The 24,760-nt window shown below is 38.2% G+C and overlaps 1 protein-coding gene across 1 annotated transcript; it reads right to left on the bottom strand.

Annotated features, from left to right (window-relative positions):
* Positions 1-497: 497 nt before the first annotated feature.
* Positions 498-24,760, bottom strand: LOC125234097 (probable ATP-dependent RNA helicase DHX34). Its single transcript, XM_048140281.1, has 21 exons — positions 24,139-24,760; positions 23,551-23,669; positions 22,475-22,645; positions 21,081-21,283; positions 19,480-19,612; positions 17,952-18,100; positions 16,965-17,072; positions 16,618-16,723; positions 15,343-15,548; positions 14,502-14,705; positions 11,195-11,275; positions 10,719-10,820; positions 10,192-10,289; positions 9,421-9,628; positions 8,882-8,944; positions 8,175-8,356; positions 6,895-7,005; positions 5,185-5,306; positions 3,988-4,131; positions 3,179-3,317; positions 498-797 (listed from the first exon to the last, which is right to left on the bottom strand). The coding sequence occupies exons 1-21, from the start codon at positions 24,648-24,650 to the stop codon at positions 515-517; spliced, it is 3,444 nt and encodes a 1,147-aa protein (XP_047996238.1). The 5' UTR covers positions 24,651-24,760; the 3' UTR covers positions 498-514.

Here is a 24,760-nt window from a genome sequence, read left to right as displayed (position 1 = left end):
GTCATGGATGTTTTCTATGTATATAAGTGTTTATATATTATATATATCGTTGTCTGAGTACCCACAACCCAAGCCTTCTTGAGCTTACCGTGGGTCTCAGTCAATCTGTGTAAGAATGTCCTATAATATTTATTATTTATTTTATGCAGTGCACGAAATAAAACACCACATAAATAGAAGAAAAATATAGACAGTACCTAGTTATTTTTAAACATAATTTATATTCAATAAGTCAAAGAGACAAATATAAAGTAAATGAATTGACCGTGACTCCTCAGTATTTCTTAGTAATTCCATAGTAGCAAATCGTTTAGACAGTTCTTAAAAAGAAGCTGATTTGACTAGTAGGAAACTAGCCTACTGGGCAATGCACACACACATACAATAATTTTCAGTGACTCGTTCTATCAGTGTCAAATCTTTCCAAAGCATTATAAAGTAGCTTATGTATAATATTTTCAAAGCATGTAAAAATAAGTAAAAAAAAAAAAGTCATATTTGGCTATTTACATCTTTATTTCTTCTTACAACTCTTCTTATGTCTCAATATCTCCACCGGTGTCAAATAAAGCGTCTCCCCGCAACTCTCGCACTGATATTCTCGACCATTAGGTTTATTTTCCATAGAGGTCGCCGGGACTTCGGTTTTGACCTCAGCCTTGAGTGAGCAGGTGAAGTGTGTGTGTTGGAGCTTTTCTAGGGGGGATAGACAGACGGATATACCGCAGTTTGGACAGGACCAGGGGATGTTGTAGGCTTCTTGGTAGCTGGTGTAACTCCAGTCATTATCCACCACGCTGTAAATAAAAAAAGTAAATAAAACAAATAAAGTCAGAATGATTTTACATTGAATCCTAAAACAAGAAATACCGGAAAGAAAACACAGGAAGCCAATAAAATGTGCAGAACAAGATCTTGGAAAAGACAGGGGACAAAGCGAAATATTGCCATAGGAAATTACTCGAATTATTAACTAACTAATTCACTACAGACGTTTACGTTGTGCTACGCTCGTGGACCATCATATACCTCTGCCACACACTCGACGAGCGGCGTGGGAGGTAGACAGAGGCATAGTGTGGCCGCGCTACTCGTCATACCCACCGCTCCCTATTTTGTCGGTTGTTTGGCGCGAGTCGTTGGGCCGGCAACAACCTAGTACGATTAATCGCGCGAGTGTGTGGGCGGAGAGGGCAACATCGCGGCAGCGCAAGGGACAGTGTGACCGAGGTAATAGGATTTTCTGCTATGAAGAGGAAAGCGACTAACAAACAGAGAACAGGGGGGTTACCATGACGTGCTAAAGCCGTTCAGTTTAGGTTGAGAGAGAGGGACGGAGCTATGTAACTGCTATAGCTGTGTCCCTTTCTCTCAACCTAAACTGAACGTCTTTAGTACGTCATGGTAACCCCCCAGGCCGACCTCAATGTGTTAAATCACTAGCAAAGATATTATAGACAGATAAAGTCTAAGAAAAAACGTACCTCGGAACCATAGAGAAAAAGGTACGGTGGGCTAGATGGCGATACAACTTTGGGGGACTCTCGGCTAGATGGCGCTAATAATGATATTTGACATTTAACACACATCAAGCTAAGAATATGGGCCAAATTGTCAAAACTGAGGTTCAAAAGTTTTAAGCCTGTGTCGAGAGATGGCAGTCTACTCGATCCTCTTTTATTACTAGTAATATCAGGGGCGGCTCACTCCGCGATTCTATCGCCGCGCTACAAGTACATCCTGGCGGCCGCGAGTTCGCGGCCTACTCAGGGGTAGCGCGCGTTCTCACGGAATGCACGTTCCCACTTTCTATTGTTACTTTACGTCGCGAGGTTTTTTTGAGCGATTTCCGCGTGTGGAATGGCTAATAATACTTAGTTAAATAGACATATTGAATACAATAAATACCATAAGACATTCTCACTCAGATCTACTACTGATTAAGTCCCACGGAAAAGTTCAATAAGGCTTGTGATGTTGGAACTTGAACAAAAATATATAAATACAGTATATATACCTAGAAAGTACCCAAGACTTGAATATAATAGTATTAATAGTACACAATTTTATGTGAGTATTAATTCGTTTGGATCCATTGGTAACCCTATCACCGGACGCCGCGCACGTGCGGCTCGTTTCTTTGTAAGAATTTTGTAGGTATTTAAAAAGGCGGCATTTCGTGAACATCAATGCAGTGAGCCTTCTGTACTTGTACTATTATATATTCTGTAGTAATATTACTTGTCAAATTTTCTACAAAGCACGTGGTTCCTTCTGCTCATCGTTACATAAATTATTTTTCTCTAATAGGATAGAAGTAGGATTAATTGGTAGGTAGGAATTAATGTCAATAATAATTAATAATACTGAAATAAATGTCATATACAAAGAAAAAAAATGACCAAGGCCTCCAAGTGCTCAATGCCATTCCATGCCCAGAATTTCACATTGCACATAGCATTGTTGGACACTTGGAGGTTTTGGTATTTTTTCTTTGTATATAACATTCATTTCAGTTTACAGTTAAAATAGTAGTCGGGATTCGAACCCCAGCTCGCACCAATGAGTTTTTCGGAATTGATGTGCGAAATGTCATTTGATATTTGCCAGTCGCTTTTCGGTGAAGGAAGACATCGTGAGGAAACCGGACTAATTCCAATAAGGTCTAGTGTTATCCTTCGGGTTGGAAGGTCAGATGGCAGTCGCTTTCGTAAAAATTAGTGCCTACGCCAAATCTTGGGATTAGTTGTCAAAGCGGACCCCAGGCTCCCATGAGCCGTGGCAAATGCCGGGATAGCGCAAGGAGGATGATGATGAGTTAAAATAGTAATGTGACTACTAAATAACCTAACCACAAATTAAAATTTTGAAAAACCCCCGACCGCGACATAGTAGACCGATTTTCATGAAACTTGGCTAAGAACACTCCCGACTAACTTAGCTTTCAGACAAAAAAAAAACTAAATCTAAATCGGTTCATCCGTTCGGGAGCTACGGTACAACCAGACAAACAGACAGACAAACAGATACGTCAAACTTATCCCCGTCGTTTTTGCTTTGGGGGTTAAAAACACAAATCAAAATATTTTCTATGAAAATAATTTAATTTGTTCTTAGAGTCAATAATAGTTTTAGCGAGGTTCGAAACTAATTTGTAAATAAGTAAACGAGAACTTACCAATTGTAAACGATGTGATCTGTAACACAAACACCTCCCTTTTTTTCATGCGCATGACATTCGTAACCTTCTTCGAACGGGTTAGGCTCGATATTCGGGTGAGCCTCGTCAGGTCCATAGTACAATACCTTCAGATCACCTGAAAATAAAGATATTAGATTAAACCCTAGTTTTTATACTGATTTACTGATTTTATTAATAAATATCACTTTTTACTATCCTATTTCTTAACTTTATGTGTTTGACACCTGTCAAATCTGACCTGACGAGTTTAACGGAAAACAAAAAAAAACACGGTGTATTCGACATCCATCATCATGCTTAACTTATAAACTAGCCAACATTACAACCCAAAGTTAAGGGTGGAAACTGAAGGATTACGAACGAGGGGCAGTTAGAAGCCGTTGATGTCGAATTTGATACCTTCCACAGCCCGTGATACACAAAATGTTCTTCATCAGTGTGAATCTAATAAACCAATTAGCTTAATTTAAATGAAAAAAGCCAAGTGAAACTTGGCTGTTCGGTTTACCACGGTATATTTACCTGGAACATACATACATACAATCACGCCTGTATCCCATGAAGGGGTAGGCAGAGCACATGAACAGAACTACTCAGGTTTCAGTGCCACTCTTGGCAAAAAGGGGTTGAAAAAAACGAAATTGTGACATTGCAGGGACAGGTGGCCAGCCTTTCGCCTACGCCACAATTTAACCCATATCCCACAGTCGACTTCTACGACACCCACGGGAAGAAAGGGGGTGGTGAAATTCTTAACTCGTCACCACACGGGCACCTATATTTACCTGGAAGTAACCTCTTTATAGTGTAGTAAACTTCGCTGGACATGTAGGAACTGAGATCGCAGGACAACTCGTGTTGTAGTTGCTCGTAGTTCAGTTTTGGTTGCTTCTTCAATTCTGATTCTACAGATTTTTCTGGATTTGCATCTGGAATAACAAGAAATATTTAAACTTGAAATTGAAGTTACAAGTGAGAAGAGTAAGGATAAGGTACTCAGGTGCAAACTTTTTTTTGCCCGAATTCATCTTGAAATCCCAAGCTATCTGGAAAATATGTGAGTGTGCACGGAAACGTCCACATTGTCGATTGCTATAAAGCAGCTTTATCAGTTTACACATACACACATACAATCACGCCTGTATCCCATAAAGGGGTAGGCAGAACACATGAAACTACTGAAGCTTCAGTGCCACTCTTGGCAAATAAGGGGTTGAAAGAAAACGAAACTGTGACATTGCAGTGACAGGTGGCCAGCCTCTCGCCTACGCCACAATTTAACCCATATCCCATAGTCGCCTTCTACGACACCCACGGGAAGAAAGGGGGTGGTGAAATTCTTTACCCGTCACCACACAGGCACCGTCACTTTATCAGTTTATTCATATAAAAATACAAGTAAACCTCGCCTTAATGGTAACCTACAAAGTGGGACGTTTTGCTGAACACACTCACATATATTTGTTTTAAGACTAAGTATTACTAAGAAAACATTTTTTACTAAAGCTTAAGCAATGACATTTTGCTTTGAGTACTCTTATCACGGCGTTACCGTTTTTTGAACATATCACAGTGTGGTTTGCAATATGAAAAAATCTAACCCATCGGGAGATCAACAGTTAATATTTCACCGAAATATCCCCCATAATTCTGACAAAGTATCAAAAGCCTAGCATGCCAGAGGGACAATCCTGATGCTTCAATAATAAATAATAAACATTTAGAGTCTGTTGAACCAAAACGTCTGTCACCAATTTTGCGTTCGCAAATTCCTTGCAAGGGAATTTCCATAGACTTCTGCCGCGAGGCACGTGACATTGATGTGCCTCTAAGGCCGAAAGTACACTATCACATATATGATCATGGGTCTGTATGCCTCCCTTTTTCTCCAACGTGAATAAAAAGGACGGCACGTTGCCTATGATCATATTTATATGATAGCGGACTATCGGCCTCACTGTGTTTGATGCAACTGCTCTTACCCGCCAATCGCCCGTTGATCAGAGCGTCCCACCGCTGCCGTAGTTTCGAAGCTTTCATTAGAAGGTTCAGACCAGTCTCTGGATATGGGAACTCCAGTAACAGCCACGAGTCACACACGATTCTGCAAAAGAGCAAATTACTGGTTTATGACACATTTAAGTACTAATAGGCTACTTGACCCTTTTTTAAAGTTTGTCTTATATTATTACTTTTTATCTGATCATTGATCAATGATACCTTGATAGACTTATGTCCCCTATAGCTGGCATGTAATTTGTTATATATATATGTATTTGTATGTTTATGTATTGTATTTATTTTTATGTGTGTAGTATATTGTTTTGCGTAGTATAGTTTGTGCTAGATTTCCTCTGTCTACATTTAGTACACATACTTACAAGGTTAAATTTATTATTCTCCACTACCTAGGTTGTCTGGAAGAGATCGCTCGCTCTTTAGCGATAAGACCGCCTCTTGTTTTACCTCTTAAGTTGTTGTTTATACTTGCTATGTTGTTTCGTGTATTGAGGTGTGCAATAAAGAGTATTTGTATTGTATTACTTACTGTCCAATTAACCGAAAAAAAAAATCACTATATATTATTATGACTTATAAACCGCAAGAAATATTTTTAAAGAATACTTTTAGATAATCAGGCAAAAACAACATCAGCCATGACATCTATAGATTTTCTGTGAATGAAGTCATTCAGTGCGAAAACAACACTTTCTGACACTTAAGTACGAGGCATAAAGGTCATTATGTCAGTGATTGATTTGACATGAATTCTATGACGTCACTACACGGCCGACAGCGTTTTCGGTGGCCAAAATTAAAAAAGAATACTCACATTTTCGAATTAAAAATACGTAGTTAGCGTACACATTTGATACCCAAAATCATTAAATATTGGTTTCTTAATGTCAAATATTAGATTACAGAAGACAATCATTTATTGTGCCAAATTAGATATGAGTCTAGTAGCCTATAGAGGCACATTAAAAGCCTGAGATAGTAAGGATTTAAAGACGCGGCCAATGTCGGCCGGCAGAGAAGTTATTTCTTAGTCCGTACGTTAAATAAATATTGATGATGATGAGACTATTACAGGGATAGTTAGCACCATAGCTACTTTGTTAACTATAATTTGCTTATTAGCATTTTTTAAGAGGATTCCATAACGCAATTTCCTTTAGTGTCTACTACTTTACGCATCTTTGTATTGTCGTATGTACATACCGAATATTCGGTAAATATTCGGTATTCGGCATATTCGGCAAGTTTTTCAATGTTCGTATTCGGCCGAATAGTTCGGTTACATTGCCGAATATTTACAGAGTAAACAAAGTAAATAAATAGCACAAGTTGTTTCGTAATTTATGGGATAATAACATCCTATTTCAGGATTCTAAGGACTAAAGGGGTTAAAAATGCGTTAAATATAAGTACCTACAATAATTATGTAAAAAAGTAAAAAAAGCGAAGCTTTCAAAATGCTCTTATGCACTAAATTATAGGAACATTAAGAGCCTTAGTTAGTACCCATTACCAACCATTGAAAAGTTTTTAACTCTAAGCCAGGTATTAAAATTAAATATAGTGGAAACGAATATTCGTCCAAATGTTCGGTTCGGTAACAACTGAACCGAATGTTCGGCCGAATATTCGTATTCGGCAAAGTCCGTATTCGGCCCATCTCTACTACATACCTACTAAACCCTATATTGGTGTCGATGGAATGAGCCAATAGCAGCAGAGTTTGAGCGGCGGGCATTCTCATAGAGTTCACTATGTACGGCTTCGTAGTTTCTAACAGCGACCTGAAATTGAAACATTTGTCGAAGTTTTGGCGAAGAATTTGGGCTAGTGGATGTTATCAATGATGAGCGTTTGAGGGTTTGAGTGTTTGTTTGTGTGAATCGGTCTTTGGGCTAATCCATACTAATATTATAAATGGGAAAGTGTGTGTGTATGTTTGTTTATCCGTCTTTCACGGCAAAATGAAGCGACGAATTGAGGTGATTTTTTTAAGTGGAGATAGTTGAAGGGATGGAGAGTGACATAGGCTACGTTTTGTCTCTTTCTAACGCGGGCGAAGCCGCGGGCAGAAGCTAGTACGTATACAGGGTGTAAACCTAATACGGGCGAACCTCTTAACAGTGGTGAGTATGGGACATAAAAAGTGGAATTAGATAACTTTTACTTAAAATTGAAATATTTTTTTTATCCATACAAATTAGTTCGGCCCGCAACGTAATGCAAACACACTCGCTTTAAACGCTCGTTGACAGTTGTCATTGATTGTCATCGCAACCACGTTTACAGTACATTGCTGCTGGGAAAATTTTCAAAAATTAATTATGGGCTGAAAATTAAGAGTAACTCAAAAACACCTCTTAATTCATGATAACAATATTGAATTATATGCCTGGTTTCATTTATCGCCCTTATTACGTTTACGCGCTGTATAAATGAATGGACACTGGGAAGATTTTGTTTGGTGTATTGATGTTTGGACAAATAGGTGTGTGAGCGAGTGTTTATGTGGATGGGTGTTTGGATGAAAGGGTGATTGGAAAATCGGCTAAAAGATAATGTTTGTGTATGGGCATTTTCAGAAATTGGGACCCAAAATTAGTGACAGTTGTTAACAAAAATTAACTCTATGAGTTTTGTGACGACAATTAAGAATACAATTTGTCTAAGATCGATAGTCCACTATCATGTTTATCATAGAACTCTATGCCTCCCTTTTTCTCCAACGTGAAGAAAAAGGACGGCATGTTGCCTATGATCATATTTCTATCATAAACATATGATAGTGGACTATCGGCCTTAAACACAACTTATTTCTTGTTTTAACGGTAGATTATTGCTTATAGTTTACGTAATTAACACAAAAGCAATATTTTTATTGAAATTTCATGCTTAATTGTCGTCACAAAACTGATATCGAGATTTTTGTTAACAACTTTCTTGTGATACATACAAGTAGCAAAGTATCTGATGTTTTGACGACACAGGCAGCTTGCTCTTGAAGCTAGCTGGCAACTCCGTCTGGATATCTGCTTCACTTAGCTGAAGCACCCTCGGCTGTTTCCCGAAGAATGACGTCGGGTGTAGAAACACGAAGGGCTTGCTCCAAGTGTGGTACAGTTGCTCGGATACTGACTGGAATTTATAAAAAAAATTAAAGAGTCATATATATTTCAGTATTCCAATTAAAGACAATTTTTCCTTGCCTATTTAAATATTTTAAGCGGGTTACTCACGTATTGGAGCGAAACATGTCGAGCGTTCTTAATACGTGAGTAACCCGCTTAAAATCCATACTAATATTATAAATGGGAAAGTGTGTGTGTCTATTTGTTTGTTTGTCTTTCACGGCAAAACGGAGTGACGAATTGACGTGATTTTTTAAGCGGAGATGGTTGAAGAGATGGAGAGCGACATAAGCTACTTTTTGTCTCTTTCTAATGCGAGGCAAAAGCTACTATTTTTATATATGTCTGAGTCTCACGGGAGTTTTATAGTTAAAATGTTCCTTTGCCGTTTAAGCAATTTGAGTAACCTATTCTAAAACGTGAAATACTCATCTTGGTGGAGGCTCTATAGTTGGCATTAAGAATACGATGAATTATTATAAACATTATTGCACAAAATAATGTATGATAATAGGAATCAAAGAATTTTTACCTTGCAGTGATTGAACTCATCTGCTACTGCTATTTGTGGGTACAGTGCTCGGCATAATACCACCTGTAAAAGCAAATATATAGAATAGAATAGAATGCATTTATTCGTTAACACACCAAAAATACTACCTAATACTACCTACCTAAAATACTACCTAAAATTTTAAAAAGTGTGAAAATCTCGAAAACCAGGCGACTTGTACTAAACCTCAGTCAGTCAGTCAGTTCGGAAAGACGAGTCGTGAAATGTATGGGGTCTAATACATTCACGAATCTTGACTTTCCGAACAGACTATATTAGTCATGTAGAGGTAGTTTTAGAATATTTATAATTTAATTATCTTTGTGAATTTTCTTCATTTTTTTTAAATTATAAATGGGCTTACTCTTAGCCATAGACTAGCCAAAGGCAAAGACGTGGCGTACGATGGAGTGAGCTCGCCCAGAAGATGCCTGTTCACTCTTGATTTGAAGGTTGCCGGGTTATCTACTCCAGATACCATTACTTTTTGAAGTATATTAATTAGTTAAATTTCTAACCTTCAGTGTGATTAGGTCTCGCCCGCTACTCGCGCTCGCTCCGCTTATGAGCGAATGTATCCGCTGCGCGTCGTTAGTCATTCGGAATTCTATATCTCTAATATCTAGTGAATTGTCTTCATCGGCGTTTTCGTCGACTATCTCCCAGGAATCGACTTTTAGGCGTTTTTTGCGTTTCTGCTCTTCAGCGGTCTTTTGTTTGTATTGCCTGAAAACGTATTGACAGTATTTTAATCATCACTATCCTACTAGCATTAGGGCGTATTCAGAATTTGGGACGCCCCAATTAGTGTAGGTAAGTTGTTAACAAAAATTAAACTAACTGTCAGTTTTGTGATGATAATTAAGGATGATTTTTTTATAAAAAAATATTGTTAATTACATAAAATTAAGCGATAATCTACATTCAGAATGTTAAAAAATGAAATTTTTAGACAGATTTTATACTTAGTATATAGTTTAGACAGATTTTATACTTATAATTGTAGTCACAAAACTGACAGCGAGTTAATTTTTGTTAATAACTTTCGCTAATTAGGGGATCCCAAATTCTGAAAATGCCCACTATCCCGGCATTCGCCATGGCTGATGTGAGCCTAGGGTCCGCTTTGACAATTAACAATTTGATAATAATATTTTTCATTACACTCTCATACTAAATGTGCTATTGCACGCAGGAGGAGCAGGAGTTAAGAAATTTCTAGAATCGCATTTAACATCTTCTTTTTTTATTTTTTTATATTGCAATTGTGATGAAAAAAAGATTTATACCTTCTCATATTTTTCAACTGCTTCATTTGTCCGTGTCGTAACGACCTTTCAGCTGAAGTCATTGATTCGGGTTCTGGAGTCTCCATTAAATTGTTGTCCTGTTAAAGAAAACTTAATTTCCAGTAAAAAATATGAAGTCATTATTACCACGCTTGCGTAGAACGCTCTTCTTTCATTTACAATGCTTTGAGTGAGGCTCCATTCATAAAAGGGATCTTGTCAGTGTCTTATTAGTTATTTCATGAATAGACGTTTTAGACTTTTTCTAGTTACCATTCCTGTTGCCGCCACTGGCGGCACGCCAACAGTACAGGGTAAAACGTATTCCCTTTGGCACAGGGCTACTTTTAGCACTTTTTAACCGCACATTTAAGTAACCTTACGTTACCTTCAAAAGTAATCATTCGTTACGCACTTCCGACCGAAGTTTGTGTGAGACGTAGCTTTTTAATAAGCACATAGCGTTGTCTCACTCAAACTTTAGAACTACGTGCGAACTGTACAAGTTATGATACAGGTATATTTACCTGCAAGAGGCTTCTAAGTTGCGCAGCGAGTTTAGTCAACTCGTATAGCCGCTGCTCCTCCACGCCTCGGCGGCGGCACCAGGCGCGGCCGCCACCGCGAGCCTGTATTTCATGAATAATAGATATATTATAAACTCTAATTATTATAGAACATTCTTACACAGATTGACCTAATCTTGAGATTTCAAGGTAAGAACAAGAAGGCTTGTGTTGTGGGTATTAGACGATATCCATACTAATATAAATGGGAAAGTGTGTGTGTATGTTCGTTTGTCCGTCTTTCACGGCATAACGCGGCGAAGCCGCGGGCAAAAGCTAGTATGTAATATACAAATACATTTTACATGTCAAATATATTATTATACACAGGAAACATCCATGAAAATTATATGATAGTCACAGATCCGAGTAAGACTATCGATATCGACAGGAGTCTCAAGCAAGAGTGATCTGAGTTTTGTAAAAATAACAATTACCTTTTCACCAAGCCACGCACAGTAAAGTGACAGAAGAGTTAAGGGGTCGCCGTGATCAGATTCGTCCGGTTTCCTCGCGTTCTGTAAAATTACAAATATAGTGATTATAAAACAAACATGCGAAAAGCGTGCTACAAGATAATACAATTTTGGCGGAACAATTTCGGGACTGTGTATCATTCTTGGTGATATTGAAAACGTAAGTGAAGGAAGTGGCATTAATATTCCGTTCATGTCAAACGAATGCCAGCAACGGCTTCGGCTTAAAGTGTCGGGCGAAGTCCGACGCACGCGGTCCTAAGCCGGGCGCCTCCGGCGCCCTCTAACTTAAAGTGTCGGGCGAAGCACGCGGTCCTAAACCGCCATTGAACTAACAGGCACAGACATTGAACTAATTTGATTTCATAAGATTAAAGATCACAAAATGAGGCAAGCAACGGTCGTGTGCCCAGCGAATAGGTACATACCTGTGAATATAGACCGTATGCCCAAGGCAGCTGCTAGAGCCAGGGCCGAATCTCACATAATGTGGTGGTAATGTAGCGCTGTCCATCACTAGGGCTTTGGCTAAGAATAACTACTTAACTCTTTGCTGGACACTACTCCAGACACAATATGAAGAACAATGGAATTACGCCTATAGGCGTTTAGTGTCCTCCTGTTAAGATAGTACCTAGGACCTTCCTATGTACAGTAAGTTACACTAAAATACTAAATAAACTATAGTACTGTAAGAGGTTTCGCATTCAGAATGAAACCTTTTACAGCAGTCATGGTCGCTGACTGGCAGTCCCTGATTTAAAATTGGAACAGTATAAGAACGTCAAGGAAAACAGACACTTCAATGGGGCATTCATATAGAAGCAGCGATTGAGAGTGAACAGTTGTACTTAGCTCCTAAAATATAAAAAAAATATTGATTCAAAGCGTTGTTTAAATGTTTGGATGCTCTCCACTGATAGGCCGACTCTCTTACATGGTGGAGGCACTAACGTCTGAAAGTTTCCCCTAGTTTCGGTTTCAGAGTTTTCAGACAACGAACCCCGACCTCACAGCGCGAGGAAGCGCATGCCAAGCGATAAGCCAAACGCGCTTTAAGAAGAAGGAAAACAAAGTGACCATCGTCGCCGATACGAAGAGCTATTCCGGGTGATATATTTCTTATTATCTAATATTCAGTGTCACCCATTCAGTAGTTAGAACATAGCTGTGCAAAATAGACATTAACATGGAATTGGAAAAATTCAACGGAACAACGGACGTTGAAGATTTCATCATCCAGTACAAAATTGTTTCTCAAGTAAAAAAATATAAGGAGGAACAAAATAAGTATGCAATTGCGGCATATTTAAGCGGACCAGCTTTGCAATTTTACAAAGCAAATTTCAACAACTTTGCATCCCTTGATGACATATATGACAAGCTCAAAAAGGAATTTCCATCACGCGTCAATTATGCACAGGCATTTTATTATAGAACACAAGCACCTCATGAGTCGCCGTTAGACTATTACTATGCTCTGGATGCTTTAGCCACCAAAGCGACGGGCATAAACAATGAGACATTTATAAAACACTTCCAGAGAAATACCAGTGAGAAATACAAAATGTATTTTGCGACAATACAGGCACAAACAAAAGAGGATTTGCGGAAAGCAGTTTGGCAATACGTAGACATTTTTGAAGCCGACAAATCCCCTCAGTTAAATATACCACTCACTGAAAGTGTTTCAATTTCATTGCCAACCACAATACCTGATAAGGAAACACTATGTAGCTCCTATACAATAACAGGGGCGTCAACGCCAATTGCGTCAACGTCAGCTCCATCATATCATACACATATGCAGTAAATCTTCCTAGATATGTAGGTTACATTAGATAGGCAATGTAAAGTTAGTTTCAATCTTTTAATTATACATTATATTGTAGAACTTACGGAATAATTGTGATTTGTGAACTAAAATGTACATTATTTCAAAGGAAAAACGACTTGTGACAGAAAATGTCATTTGCCTATCCCTAATATTAAAAAGGATAATTATTTGTAAATAACCACATAGAGCTAATTATTTTGGCGCAATATATAACATGTAGAATACTATACATATTATTTATGCAATGTTTATATTAGAATAAAAACTATTTGATAGGCTTATTTATTCCATAATGTTTTCCTATAGCTACCAATAAGGTTAAGTTATATGAAAATATGTAAACTGTGGAATAAAACACACCCCAGACTGTAAATATTTAATAAATAGATACAATCGTTTAAAGTTATAGAGTAATATGTCACAACACCCTTATAATTTCCTGACTACAAAGAACAACGTTCATACACATTTCTTTTACATGTATCAAGACAAGGCCGACTAGATGATCCAGCTGTTCACGGTGTGGCGAGATGGCTGGCGGTCATATGCAACCCCCACTTCGTCGTCATCACCAACGTGCAGCGCACTGCAGCTGCAGCAATCTTCATGAGCCGTTCGGGCTCCACTTCACTTCGCAACCGGCGCGGCGGGAAGATTGGCGGCCATGAGAAGCCCCCACTTCAACGCCACCGCCAACAAGAATCGGCATCTTCAATTTATTATGTTTTTTCATGTGAAATAAACGTTTTGCCTTGTTTTTTTACTTGAAGTTAGGTGAATTTGCTAACAGCTGTCATGTCAATGTCATCTAGTCATGGCCACAGACAATTAGCTGTCAGAAAGTTCAAAATAAAAGGGTTTAGTCGATGGCAGGGGTTAGGTTTTTGCCATTGGTTTTCCTAACCATAGTCCATATCTGACTAATTTGCGAGGACCTTGGCTATAGTCCAACTATCCAAATTATGGCGGTCTCAACCGTGGACTAGGCAACCACGCAAAGAGCGTTAGATGTTGGCTACCTTGAATGAGGCTGTCACTATTGGGTGTTAGGAGATTTTTTTTGTGTGTAGGGGGGCCTGGCTTAGGTAGGGCCAACCGGTAGTTAGGGTAGAATAGGATAGGATAGGGTGTAGTATTGTGAACAATGGCTGCTTCTAACATAAGGGGGAGGGATATGTAAGAGGTTTCGCATTCAGAATGAAACCTTTTACAGCAGTCATGGTCGCTGACTGGCAGTCCCTGATTTAAAATTGGAACAGTATAAGAACGTCAAGGAAAACAGACACTTCAATGGGGCATTCATATAGAAGCAGCGATTGAGAGTGAACAGTTGTACTTAGCTCCTAAAATATAAAAAAAATATTGATTCAAAGCGTTGTTTAAATGTTTGGATGCTCTCCACTGATAGGCCGACTCTCTTACAGTACCAACCTCGCATTCAAAATCTCTATGCGCTCTTGTAGTAAAGATCGACCGTATGCCCAAAGCAGCTGCTAAAGCGAGCGCCGAATCTCGCTTATGTGGAGGCAATGTTGCGCTGCCTATCACTAGGGCTTTGGCTAAGGACACCTCTACGGGTAAGTTGGCTAGCGCCCGGCCGAGGGATGTTAGCTTCTCATTTGAGGTTAGGGCGCCCTGAAATAAGTGTAATTTTAGATGAATTCAAAAAGCTTTTGATCCTAGATTAGGAATGAGATCGATTGGCGTCAAAAAATGCAAATTTTCTCGCACCCTGTATGTCTTTTTTTTAAATCCGTAAATACCATTTTTCATCAATTTCAAATCGAGTGAAGGTCTCCTTAGACCATTTACGCGTATGTCCACGGGATCTCATAGCTGCCCTTACTGACCCGCTATCAAAATACAACCTGTATATTGTTGGTGTCTTTGTGAGAAGCATTCTCTATATTCAGGAGGGGTGTCAACAAATGGGAATCTTCTAACGTCACTAACTCCGAACGAGCTCATAAGGGGTAATAATGAAGCGACTGGTACGCGTGACAGTTCGGGGTACTGTACTGTTCATAAAATTGTATAATAATATGTTACTGTGCTAGGTTTTAGATACTTACATGTTGCTTTAATTCTAGCAAAGCATTCTCTATAGCTTTTTCCGGAGGGGTGTCAACGAATGGGAACCTCCTCACATCACTCACACCAAGCGAGCTCATAAGAAGTAAAAGAGAAGCGACTGGTACGCGTGACAGTTCGGGGTACTGTACTGTTCATAAAATTGTATAATATGTTACTGTGCTAGGTTTTAGATACTTACATGTTGCTTTAATTCTAGCAAAGCATTCTCTATAGCTTGTTCAGGAGGGGTGTCAACGAATGGGAACCTCCTCACATCACTCACACCAAGCGAGCTCATAAGAAGAAGTAGTGAAGCCAGTGGTACGCGTGAGACTTCAGGGGTACTGAATGGATCCATCTCGTTGTATTGTTTCTCAGAGTATACGCGGTAGCACACACCGGGACCTAAAAAAAATAAGTATATTTAAGTCTCCTTTATTGATGTCTGCTTGTGCCAATTTTTACATTGAACACAGAAGTATAATTATTTAAAGTCGCCGCCAATAGAACTTGTGAACAATGTAAACAAACCTTGTAGTCAAAATGTGTTTAATTTCCATTCTAACTCATCAGATACGGACTAAATCGGGTCTCCCTCGGAATCCCTAATAACGTTTGTTCGAAAATCACTTGGCCTAACTCATTTGGCCGAATTATGAAATGCCTAACGCTCTTTTGGCTTAACGATCATTTGGCATAATTTAAATTTTGCCCCAAAAATGACATTACCCAGAACCGATTCGCTGTTAGAAAGGTAGGTTTAGGTTAGGTTAGAACCGTGACCTCACACAAATCCGAATCGCTTCTAAAAAAGTGGGTTTAACGGCGTTAGGCGAAACAATATTAGGACATTTAAATTAGGCCAAATTATCATTATGCCAAAAAATATTAGGCAATGTAAAAATAGTTCAAAAAACTTTAGGGATTCCGATATAGATCCGACTAAATCAAAGTGTTATTTAATCAATTCATCTCACATTATGATTCTCAACCTCTAAAATATTGATATTTTATATAATGGTTTGTTTACATTGTTGACAATTTCTATTGACAGCGATTTTACGAAACCTTTCGTGCTATTTATTAAACAGGACAGGATATTATTTCACTTTTAACTTCGCATGGGAAGTATTCATGCTTAACCTAGTGTCTGCTATAACTATATCTTGAAATCAGAAGACTGTATACTTATGAGCCCAGGGAAAAGCTAGAACAAGACAGAACAGAAGAATATGTTTGAGACTTTTAACGCTTTAACCACTCACTAGATCCAGAGAATTCTCAATTTTAACTAACTAACAGTAAACTTCATTTCCGTATTTAATTACTAGTTTTTGCTCACTCTCCACATCTTCAACTATTTCCACTTAAAAAATCACGACAATTCGTCGCTCCGTTTTGCCGTGAAGGACGGACAAACAAACAGACACACACACTTTCCCATTTATAATATTAGTACGGATTGATAAAATACCCGTTCTTCCAGCTCTTCCCTTCCTCTGGTCCGCGCTCGCTTGAGATATCCAGAACTCTTTTAACCGCTGCATTTTTGTAGTTGAATCGTAGCTCATTTCTTTAACCTTTAAAAAAAATGAAAATTAGTTATTTTATTAACTAATAAAAATTGAATAAAACAAATTATTCTTCCTACGAACAGGACAGCACGAAGAGGTATACTATGTCACCCAATAAAAATCAGGTTCTCTATCTTTTCATGCGTACTCGCGTTCCATGAGACCGTTTAAGTGTGAAAGAGATAGCTTGATGTACGAACACTTAGTTTTGCTTCAAGAATAGTTTAAAACAAGGACTAGAACGTACCTTTCCGGAGTCCACGACAAATCTAATCCCATCGATGGTGACAGATGTTTCCGCAATGTTCGTAGACACGATACACTTTCGGACCCCCTCTGGTGGGTAATCAAACACCTAGAAATGGTGAAAAAAAATATTATCGTAATACGCACATAATAATAATAGCCGGTAAGGGCATTTAACTATTTGTGTGATGAGCACAGATATTTGTTCCTGAGTCATGGATGTTTTCTATGTATATAAGTATTTGTATATTATGTATATCGTTGTCTGAGTACCTGCAACACAAGCCATCTTGAGCTTACCGTAGGGCTCAGTCAATCTGTGTAAGAATGTCCTATAATATTTATTTATTTAATAATGCACAACTAAATAAAAAAGTGTTTACTACGAGAATGTACGCATGGAGTCGCCTATAATGTTGATATTTCTTTCTACGGGCAACCATAATGTTGTCCCGCCTACTCCTTAAAATATTATGGCGGCTTGCAAGACTGAAAGCATGACGATATAATTTTGCGCGTGCGAATCCTGCGATATTCGAAAATACATACATACATACTATCACGCCTGTATCCCATAAAGGGGTAGGCAGAACACATGAAACTACTAAAGCTTCAGTGCCATTCTTGGCAAATTTGAAAGAAAACGAAACTGTGACATTGCAGTGACACTGTGACAGGTTGCCAGCCTCTCGCCTACGCCACAATTTTACCCATATCCCATAGTCGCCTTCTACGACACCCACGGGAAGAAAGGGGGTGGTGAAATTCTTAACCCGTCACCACACCACACTACCACACAGGTATTCGAAAATACTTGAATAAAAATTCTTTAAAACAAGGTACTACTATCTGTTCTACGATATGGACTCCTGTAAATTGAAATATGGCTACGCAAAAACAGCGTTCGTGGCGTACCTATGAAAAGGAATTCGATATTCGAATGAGCCGTACGCTGTTATCTTATGGATTCTTAGGGAAAAAGTCATACCTTGTCTTGTTCAGCAATAGACAAGCCGCTATGCAAAGGAAGTACTATCCATTTCTTCGTTTTCTCGGTATACTGTTGCGCCGCGTCGCAAATCGCTGTTATTTCTTGTACGCCAGACATGAATATCAATAGGTCACCTCTTTCGTCACCTGAAATTTCACAAGTCAGTGTTCAGTAGGGAATATGGCCAAAGCAAGTAGAATTGCTAAAGAAGCGAGATGTAACAGTCACAAAAATTGTTAAGTAACTGATGAAGAAGAGTATTCTGATGATTCTGTTTAAGCATAGATTAAATATAAGAAGATTATACCATCCCATACATTAAAATGCGACCGCCTAAGAACGCGCTTACACTACACCACACATAGATGGCGACACTTAACGCCAATCTACAAATAATCGATGGCAACAAGGCATTTTTTTGTGGTGTAGTATGGTATGCGCGTTCTTAGGTGGTCGCATTTTAATGTATGGGATGGTATAATCTTCTTATATTTAATCTATGGTTTAAGTCAACCATCCTTCCAATCAAAGCCAAATTTCTATCTACCTTTGTTTGCCTGAATCAGAATACAATATTGATATGCCTTTTCACGGAGCCCCTTTTTAGGGTTCCGTAGTCAACTAGGAACCCTTATAGTTTCGCCATGTCTGTCTGTCCGTCCGTCCGTCCGTCCGCGGATAATCTCAGTAACCGTTAGCACTAGAAAGCTGAAATTTGGTACCAATATGTATATATCAATCACGCCAACAAAGTGCAAAAATAAAAAATGGAAAAAAATGTTTTATTAGGGTACCCCCCCCTACATGTAAAGTGGGGGCTGATATTTGTTTTCATTCCAACACCAACGTGTGATATATTGTTGGATAGGTATTTAAAAATGAATAAGGGTTTACTAAGATCGTTTTTTGATAATATTAATATTTTCGGAAATAATCGCTCCTAAAGGAAAAAAAGTGCGTCCCCCCTCTAAAATTTGAACCATATGTTTAAAAATTATGAAAAAAATCACAAAAGTAGAACTTTATAAAGACTTTCCAGGAAAATTATTTTGAAGTTGATAGGTTCAGCAGTTTTGGAGAAAAATACGGAAAACTACGGAACCCTACACTGAGCGTGGCCCGACACGCTCTTGTTTTTTTGTTAAATATGACTTTGACGAATTTACAGCTGACTTTAGGTATATACTGTAAGCAAAGAGGATCGAGTTTCTAAAGAGTTACTGCCAAAAAGAAATTTGTAGTCACAGTGCATAGACTGCCATCTCTCGACACAGGCTTAAAACTTTTGAACCTCAGTTTTGACAATTTGGCCCATATTCTTAGCTTAGCTTGATATATGTGTAATTGTGTAAAATGTTAGCGCCATCTAGCCGAGAGTCCCCCAAAGGTGTATCGCCACCCACCCCACCCACCTCGCCCACCTCGCCCACCGTTCCTTTTTCTCTATGGTTCCGAGGTACGTTTTTTTCTTAGACTTTATCTGTCAATACGGAGTTACATATGTCTTTGCTGTAAGTAAACTTACTAGGATACTTGTTGTCAATCAACTGCATTATCTGAACGTAAGGCTGGGGGTCGAGCCTGTCGTCTCTAGTAGGTTTATCTTCAATAAATATTGGCTTGTACTGCAGTTCTATTGGAAATAATCTGCCTGGTACCTGAAATTATATACGTTTATAAGGAACTAGCTTTTGCCAGCGGCTTCGCACGCGTTAGAAAGAGACAAAAAGTAGGCTATGTCACTCTCCATGCCTTCAACTATCTCCACTTAAAAAAATCACGTCAATTCATCGCTCCGTTTTTAACCCCCGACGCAAAAAACGACGGGGTGTTATAAGTTTGACGTGTCTGTCTGTCTGTCTGTCTGTCTGTGTGTGTGTCTGTCTGTGGCATCGTAGCTCCCGAACGGATAAACTGATTTAGATTTAGGTTTTTTTTCTGAAAGCTGAGTTCCTCGGGAGTGTTCTTAGCCATGTTTCATGAAAATCGGTCTACTATGTCGCTGTCGGGGGTTTTTTCAAAATTTTAATTTTGTGGTTAGGTTATGCCGTGAAAGACGGACAAACAAACAGACACACACACACTTTCCCATTTATAATATTAGTATGGATAAGCGGGATGTCTTGAAATTTAACTGCAACATGAACACATTTAATAATTTTAATTGCAAATAAAAGTTTATATAAAAATATGCAAAATTTAAGCCTGTTGTGGAGTAGATAATATGAAAATTTTGTTTACTTATTTTTTAAAGATAGATATGCTACTTTATTTGGTATTGGAAAAAGTAGGCCCAGTACACATTGGACTAGGTTACATTACATAGCAGTTTTCCATAACTTATAAATGGTTACTATATACCATCTAACACATATCACGGGTCACGGCAAGCCTCTAAGGTACAGCGGGGCAAATCTCGACTGGGGGGCAATTGCAACTAATCCATTTTTAGGGTTCCGTAGTCAACTAGGAACCCTTATAGTTTCGCCATGTCTGTCTGTCCGTCCGTCCGTCCGTCCGTCCGTCCGCGGATAATCTCAGTAACCGTAAGCACTAAAAAGCTGAAATTTGGTACCAATATGTATCTCAATCACGCCAATAAAGTGCAAAAATAAAAAATGGAAAAAAATGTTTTATTAGGGTACCTCCCCTACATGTAAAGTGGGGGTTGATATTTTTTTTCATTCTAACCCCAACGTGTGATATATTGTTGGATAGGTATTTAAAAATGAATAAGGGTTTACTAAGATCGTTTTTTGATAATATTAATATTTTCGGAAATAATCGCTCCTAAAGGAAAAAAAAGTGCGTCCCCCCCCCCTCTAACTTTTGAACCATATGATTAAAAAATATGAAAAAAATCACAAAACTACGGAACCCTACACTGAGCGTGGCCCGACACGCTCTTGGCCGGTTTTTTTTCCATTATTACACTGTGATGTTGAGTTCTACATGTATCCACTGAAGACGCCTACCTTATACAATCGGCGGACGTAAAACATGGAAAAATTGACCAGTTACATTTATCCCCCCGTCGAGATTTGCCGCGCTGTACCTTATAACAAATTCGTAATGTTGACAATTCAGTTGGGACAGAGTGAAATAACATTAATCAGACATTATTACCTGTATAACCACAGCTGATTCAGCCGAGAAATAATCCTCAAAAAGCTTAATATTGATAGTAGCGGACATAAGCACAAGTTTGATATCAGTCCGACTGTGTATTAAACACTTTAGTACACCCAGAAGAAAGTCACCCATCAAGTGCCTTTCATGGATCTCGTCTAGGATTATAACGTCGTAGCTGGGCAGGGTTTCAGAGACATCTAAAAACAGAAACAAAAGTACAAAATGTTATTCTACCAATTTAACTGCTGTAAAAAAACAGTTGGATTTACCCACTCTTTTTATTTTATGTGACAGTGATAGAGTGAACACAGCCATGCGCGGATCCAGGGGAGGCTGGGGAGGGGGGGGGGTCATGTGGCTCATATGACCCCCCTATGGAGTAGGCTCCAACCTAGGCGTTGGCCATACAAACAGACCACGTGACCCCCCCCCCCCCCCTGAGGCCTGGGCCTTTACCACGTGACCCCCCCCCCTGGGCACGAAGCTGGATCCGCGCTTGAACACAGCGTTCTCTCAAAAATGTTTAAGTCAGCCAGTCAGTGTTTAAATCAGAAGCTTCAGACTTAATGGACACAGGAGGGAAATAAAATTATTAATTAGATAATATATTGTATAAGTCATAAGTTAAGTATAGCTTTAAGAATATTGTGTGTCCTTACAGGGCGTCATGTACCTACCTATATATACTTGTAACACCTACTGTATCATGCACATGACTACAATGAAATAAAGAAATAAAGAAAAGAAAATTGCCTTCCAGTAGCTGGAAGAGATCCCTTAAAGGGATAAGTTCGCCTTTGTACTAGTGATAAGCTCTTTTTCTTGTGTGTTGTATTATTTTCTGCTAGAATAAAGTGTTTTACTACTAATTTAAAAGTAACATTTTGCAACCAAGAACCCACTGTGCACTCATGAAATTTGCTCAGAAGCCAGACAACTTGCTCCGTGCTTGGCTAGTACAAAATTGTTTTTATAATATAAATTAATTTTTAAATTATGACTTACTGGGATATATTGTGTTTGACTTTCAATTTATAATTTAATTTTTAATTTTGTTATTGCATGTTCCTATATTAAGAATGAATAAATAATATGATGTGTATTAATGCATGATATAATTCCTAGTTAGACTAAGACGTGTAAGGAATGCTTTGTTTGTACACCTGTAAAGGTAGAGTTTTGGTGATTCCATGAAAATTGTTACAATAGTATTACTGGCAATGTAACCCATTTCTCACAAACAATAAAGATTATGATTATGACGGGTTGTCACTATACATGTGGATGGTTATAGATAACATTCAGTTTCTAACATATTTAGTGCACAATCTTTTGTCTGGATTCACTACCAGACAAAATGTTAAATAAAATATAATTACTTTTAGCACATACTTGTCTTAGCAGTAATCCTTCAGTGATGAAACATATCTTCGTGTCTGCAGTTTTGCTTTTCTCAAATCTGATTTGGTAACCAACTTTACTTTGAAATTGGCTGAGAGTTTCATATGCTACTCGTTTTGATAGAGATATGCAGGCTATTCTCCTTGGTTGTGTGCAAGCTGAAATCATAATGAGTTAAGTTCTAATTAATGCATACACTTAATTACTAGTTGGTAACAAAATATAATCTCTAGTTTAACTAACCTAGTAGTTATAATAACTGTTCATCATCATCATCCTCCTTGAGTTATCCCGGCATTTGCCACGGCTCATAGGAGCCTGGGGTGCGCTCTGACAACTAATTCTAACATTTGGCGTAGGCGATTACGAAAGCGACTGCTATCTGACCTTCCAACCCGAAGAGTAACTAGGTCTTATTGGAATTAGTCCGGTTTCCTCACGATGTTTTCCTTCACCGAAGAGCGACTGGCAAATATCAAATGACATTTCGAACATAAGTTCCGAAAAACACAATGGTACAAGCCGGGGTTCGAACCCGTGACCTCGGGATCGAAAGTCGCACACTCGTACCGCTAGGCCACCAGCGCTTCAGTTATAACTTTTCTAAAACAATAATTATTTTTTTAGTGGCAGAATGTGTATAGCTACTTCTACTATATTATTTGTAGGTACTGTTAGAAATAAGGGGTAAAAAAGTTAGAATCATAGCAATTTTGGATGAAACAAAACTCTGTTTAACACCTGTGCTGCAGTAATTAGCTTAACTCATAATCAGATATCGGATTTTTGTGCGTCATCTCATACTAAAAGTCATTAAAATGACGTAAGTCACTAAGAATGTCGCAAATCCGTCCGATCTCTGTTCATAATAGATCATTATAAGGTATTATCTTTAGACCCAGTATCGCAGTGAATGTGTTAACTTGTACAATCAATATAGGTACTTAACAAGGCATACAAGGGTCAGTATCAGTTGAAACATTGAAATATATTTACTACAAAGTTATTAGCATTAAAAATGTAAATTCATTCAATGAATTCAGACACTGCTTATGTTTCTCACCTATATTTTGAAATCCAGCATCATGTAGATACTGTGGCACCTGTGTGGACTTCCCGCAGCCAGTGTCTCCGGCAACTATGACAACCCGCTCATTCTGTACTGCTGATACTATTTCTTGTCTGAAAACATAATTGACACAATAGTTTTTTCACTATATTAAGTTTTTTTATATCACTCTTCAGGGGTGGATAAGATTGTCCAGTTTACTGCACACATTTAATATAACAAGTTTAATTTTATCATGGTGTACAAAAAATCATGAAAACTTGCCTTACAGAGTTTGGGAGCTCCTATTATACTTCATACTTCAGTGTTTAGCTGACAAGTATAAAATATGGTTACCAATAATATGTATGAGTAGTAGTGGCAGCTGGTGAAATTTTCTGCTAGGCAACACTGAGCAAAAAGAAACCTACCTTTACATTAGGTACTTTACTAGTAATCAATTTTAGGTAAGCCGGTGGGAATCGGCTTGTATGGATCAGCCGCTGCTGATGAGTAGTAACAATTCCTTATAGGGTTTTTGAATTTAAAATTATTATAAGATTATAACAAATAACAATAACATCTACAATAACAATTAGTTACCTGTATTTAGCTACAGGCAAATCCCTCTGAGCCTGCCTTAATTTCCTGAGCTTCTCGAATTTCTCCTTATTCTTAAAGTCCAAATAAATTGACACAACATTCAAAAACGCTTCAAATGTTTTCTTATCCAATTTTCTTCTTTCTTTCGCATCATGAGCAACATCAACATATTTTAATTTTGTGTTAAAGTTAATGCAGTTGAATTTAGAATAAGTTATTTTATCTTCAGCTTGATATTCGAGGATTGGTTTACCAGCCTTCTTCAACGTTGCTTCGTATTTTTTAACGAACACCCAAAAGTCGTCCAAACTATTCGCAACAGTATTGCTTTCACTGCTGTATAGAATTATCTTATTCAAAGTGCGTTTATGGTTTTCGAAACTAAATTCGGTATCTGGTTGTGAAGTGCTGGGGGCTGGAGATGTTTTGCGCTGTTTATAATCACGATACTCTCGTGAATGAGATCTTCGTCTCTTTGAAGAATACCTGTGCGGACTTGCATCACGAGGCATAATACAGTCTTGGTCATAAATCAAACACAGGTGGATTTCCCGTGCCCGGTTTATTTTTTAGTTAAATATCAATATTTATATAGAAAATGAAATGAAAACATTTTCGGCTT

The sequence above is a fragment of the Leguminivora glycinivorella genome, chromosome 15 (genome assembly GCF_023078275.1).
Source record: "Leguminivora glycinivorella isolate SPB_JAAS2020 chromosome 15, LegGlyc_1.1, whole genome shotgun sequence".
Classification (NCBI taxonomy): domain Eukaryota; kingdom Metazoa; phylum Arthropoda; class Insecta; order Lepidoptera; family Tortricidae; genus Leguminivora; species Leguminivora glycinivorella.
The sequence above is the reverse complement of the archived record's forward strand: the minus strand, read 5'-3'. Positions and strand labels throughout refer to the sequence as shown.

Excerpts from the sequence above, each read along its gene's own strand:
- LOC125234097 (XM_048140281.1), bottom strand. The coding sequence starts at position 24,650 with ATGCCTCGTGATGCAAGTCCGCACAGGTATTCTTCAAAGAGACGAAGA. Across the intron at positions 19,613-21,080 it reads AATCAGCTGTGGTTATACAG|GTACCAGGCAGATTATTTCC; the intron begins GTAATAATGTCT and ends ATATAATTTCAG. Across the intron at positions 7,006-8,174 it reads CATCAGATACTTTGCTACTT|GTCGCTGTTAGAAACTACGA; the intron begins GTATGTATCACA and ends TTTCAATTTCAG.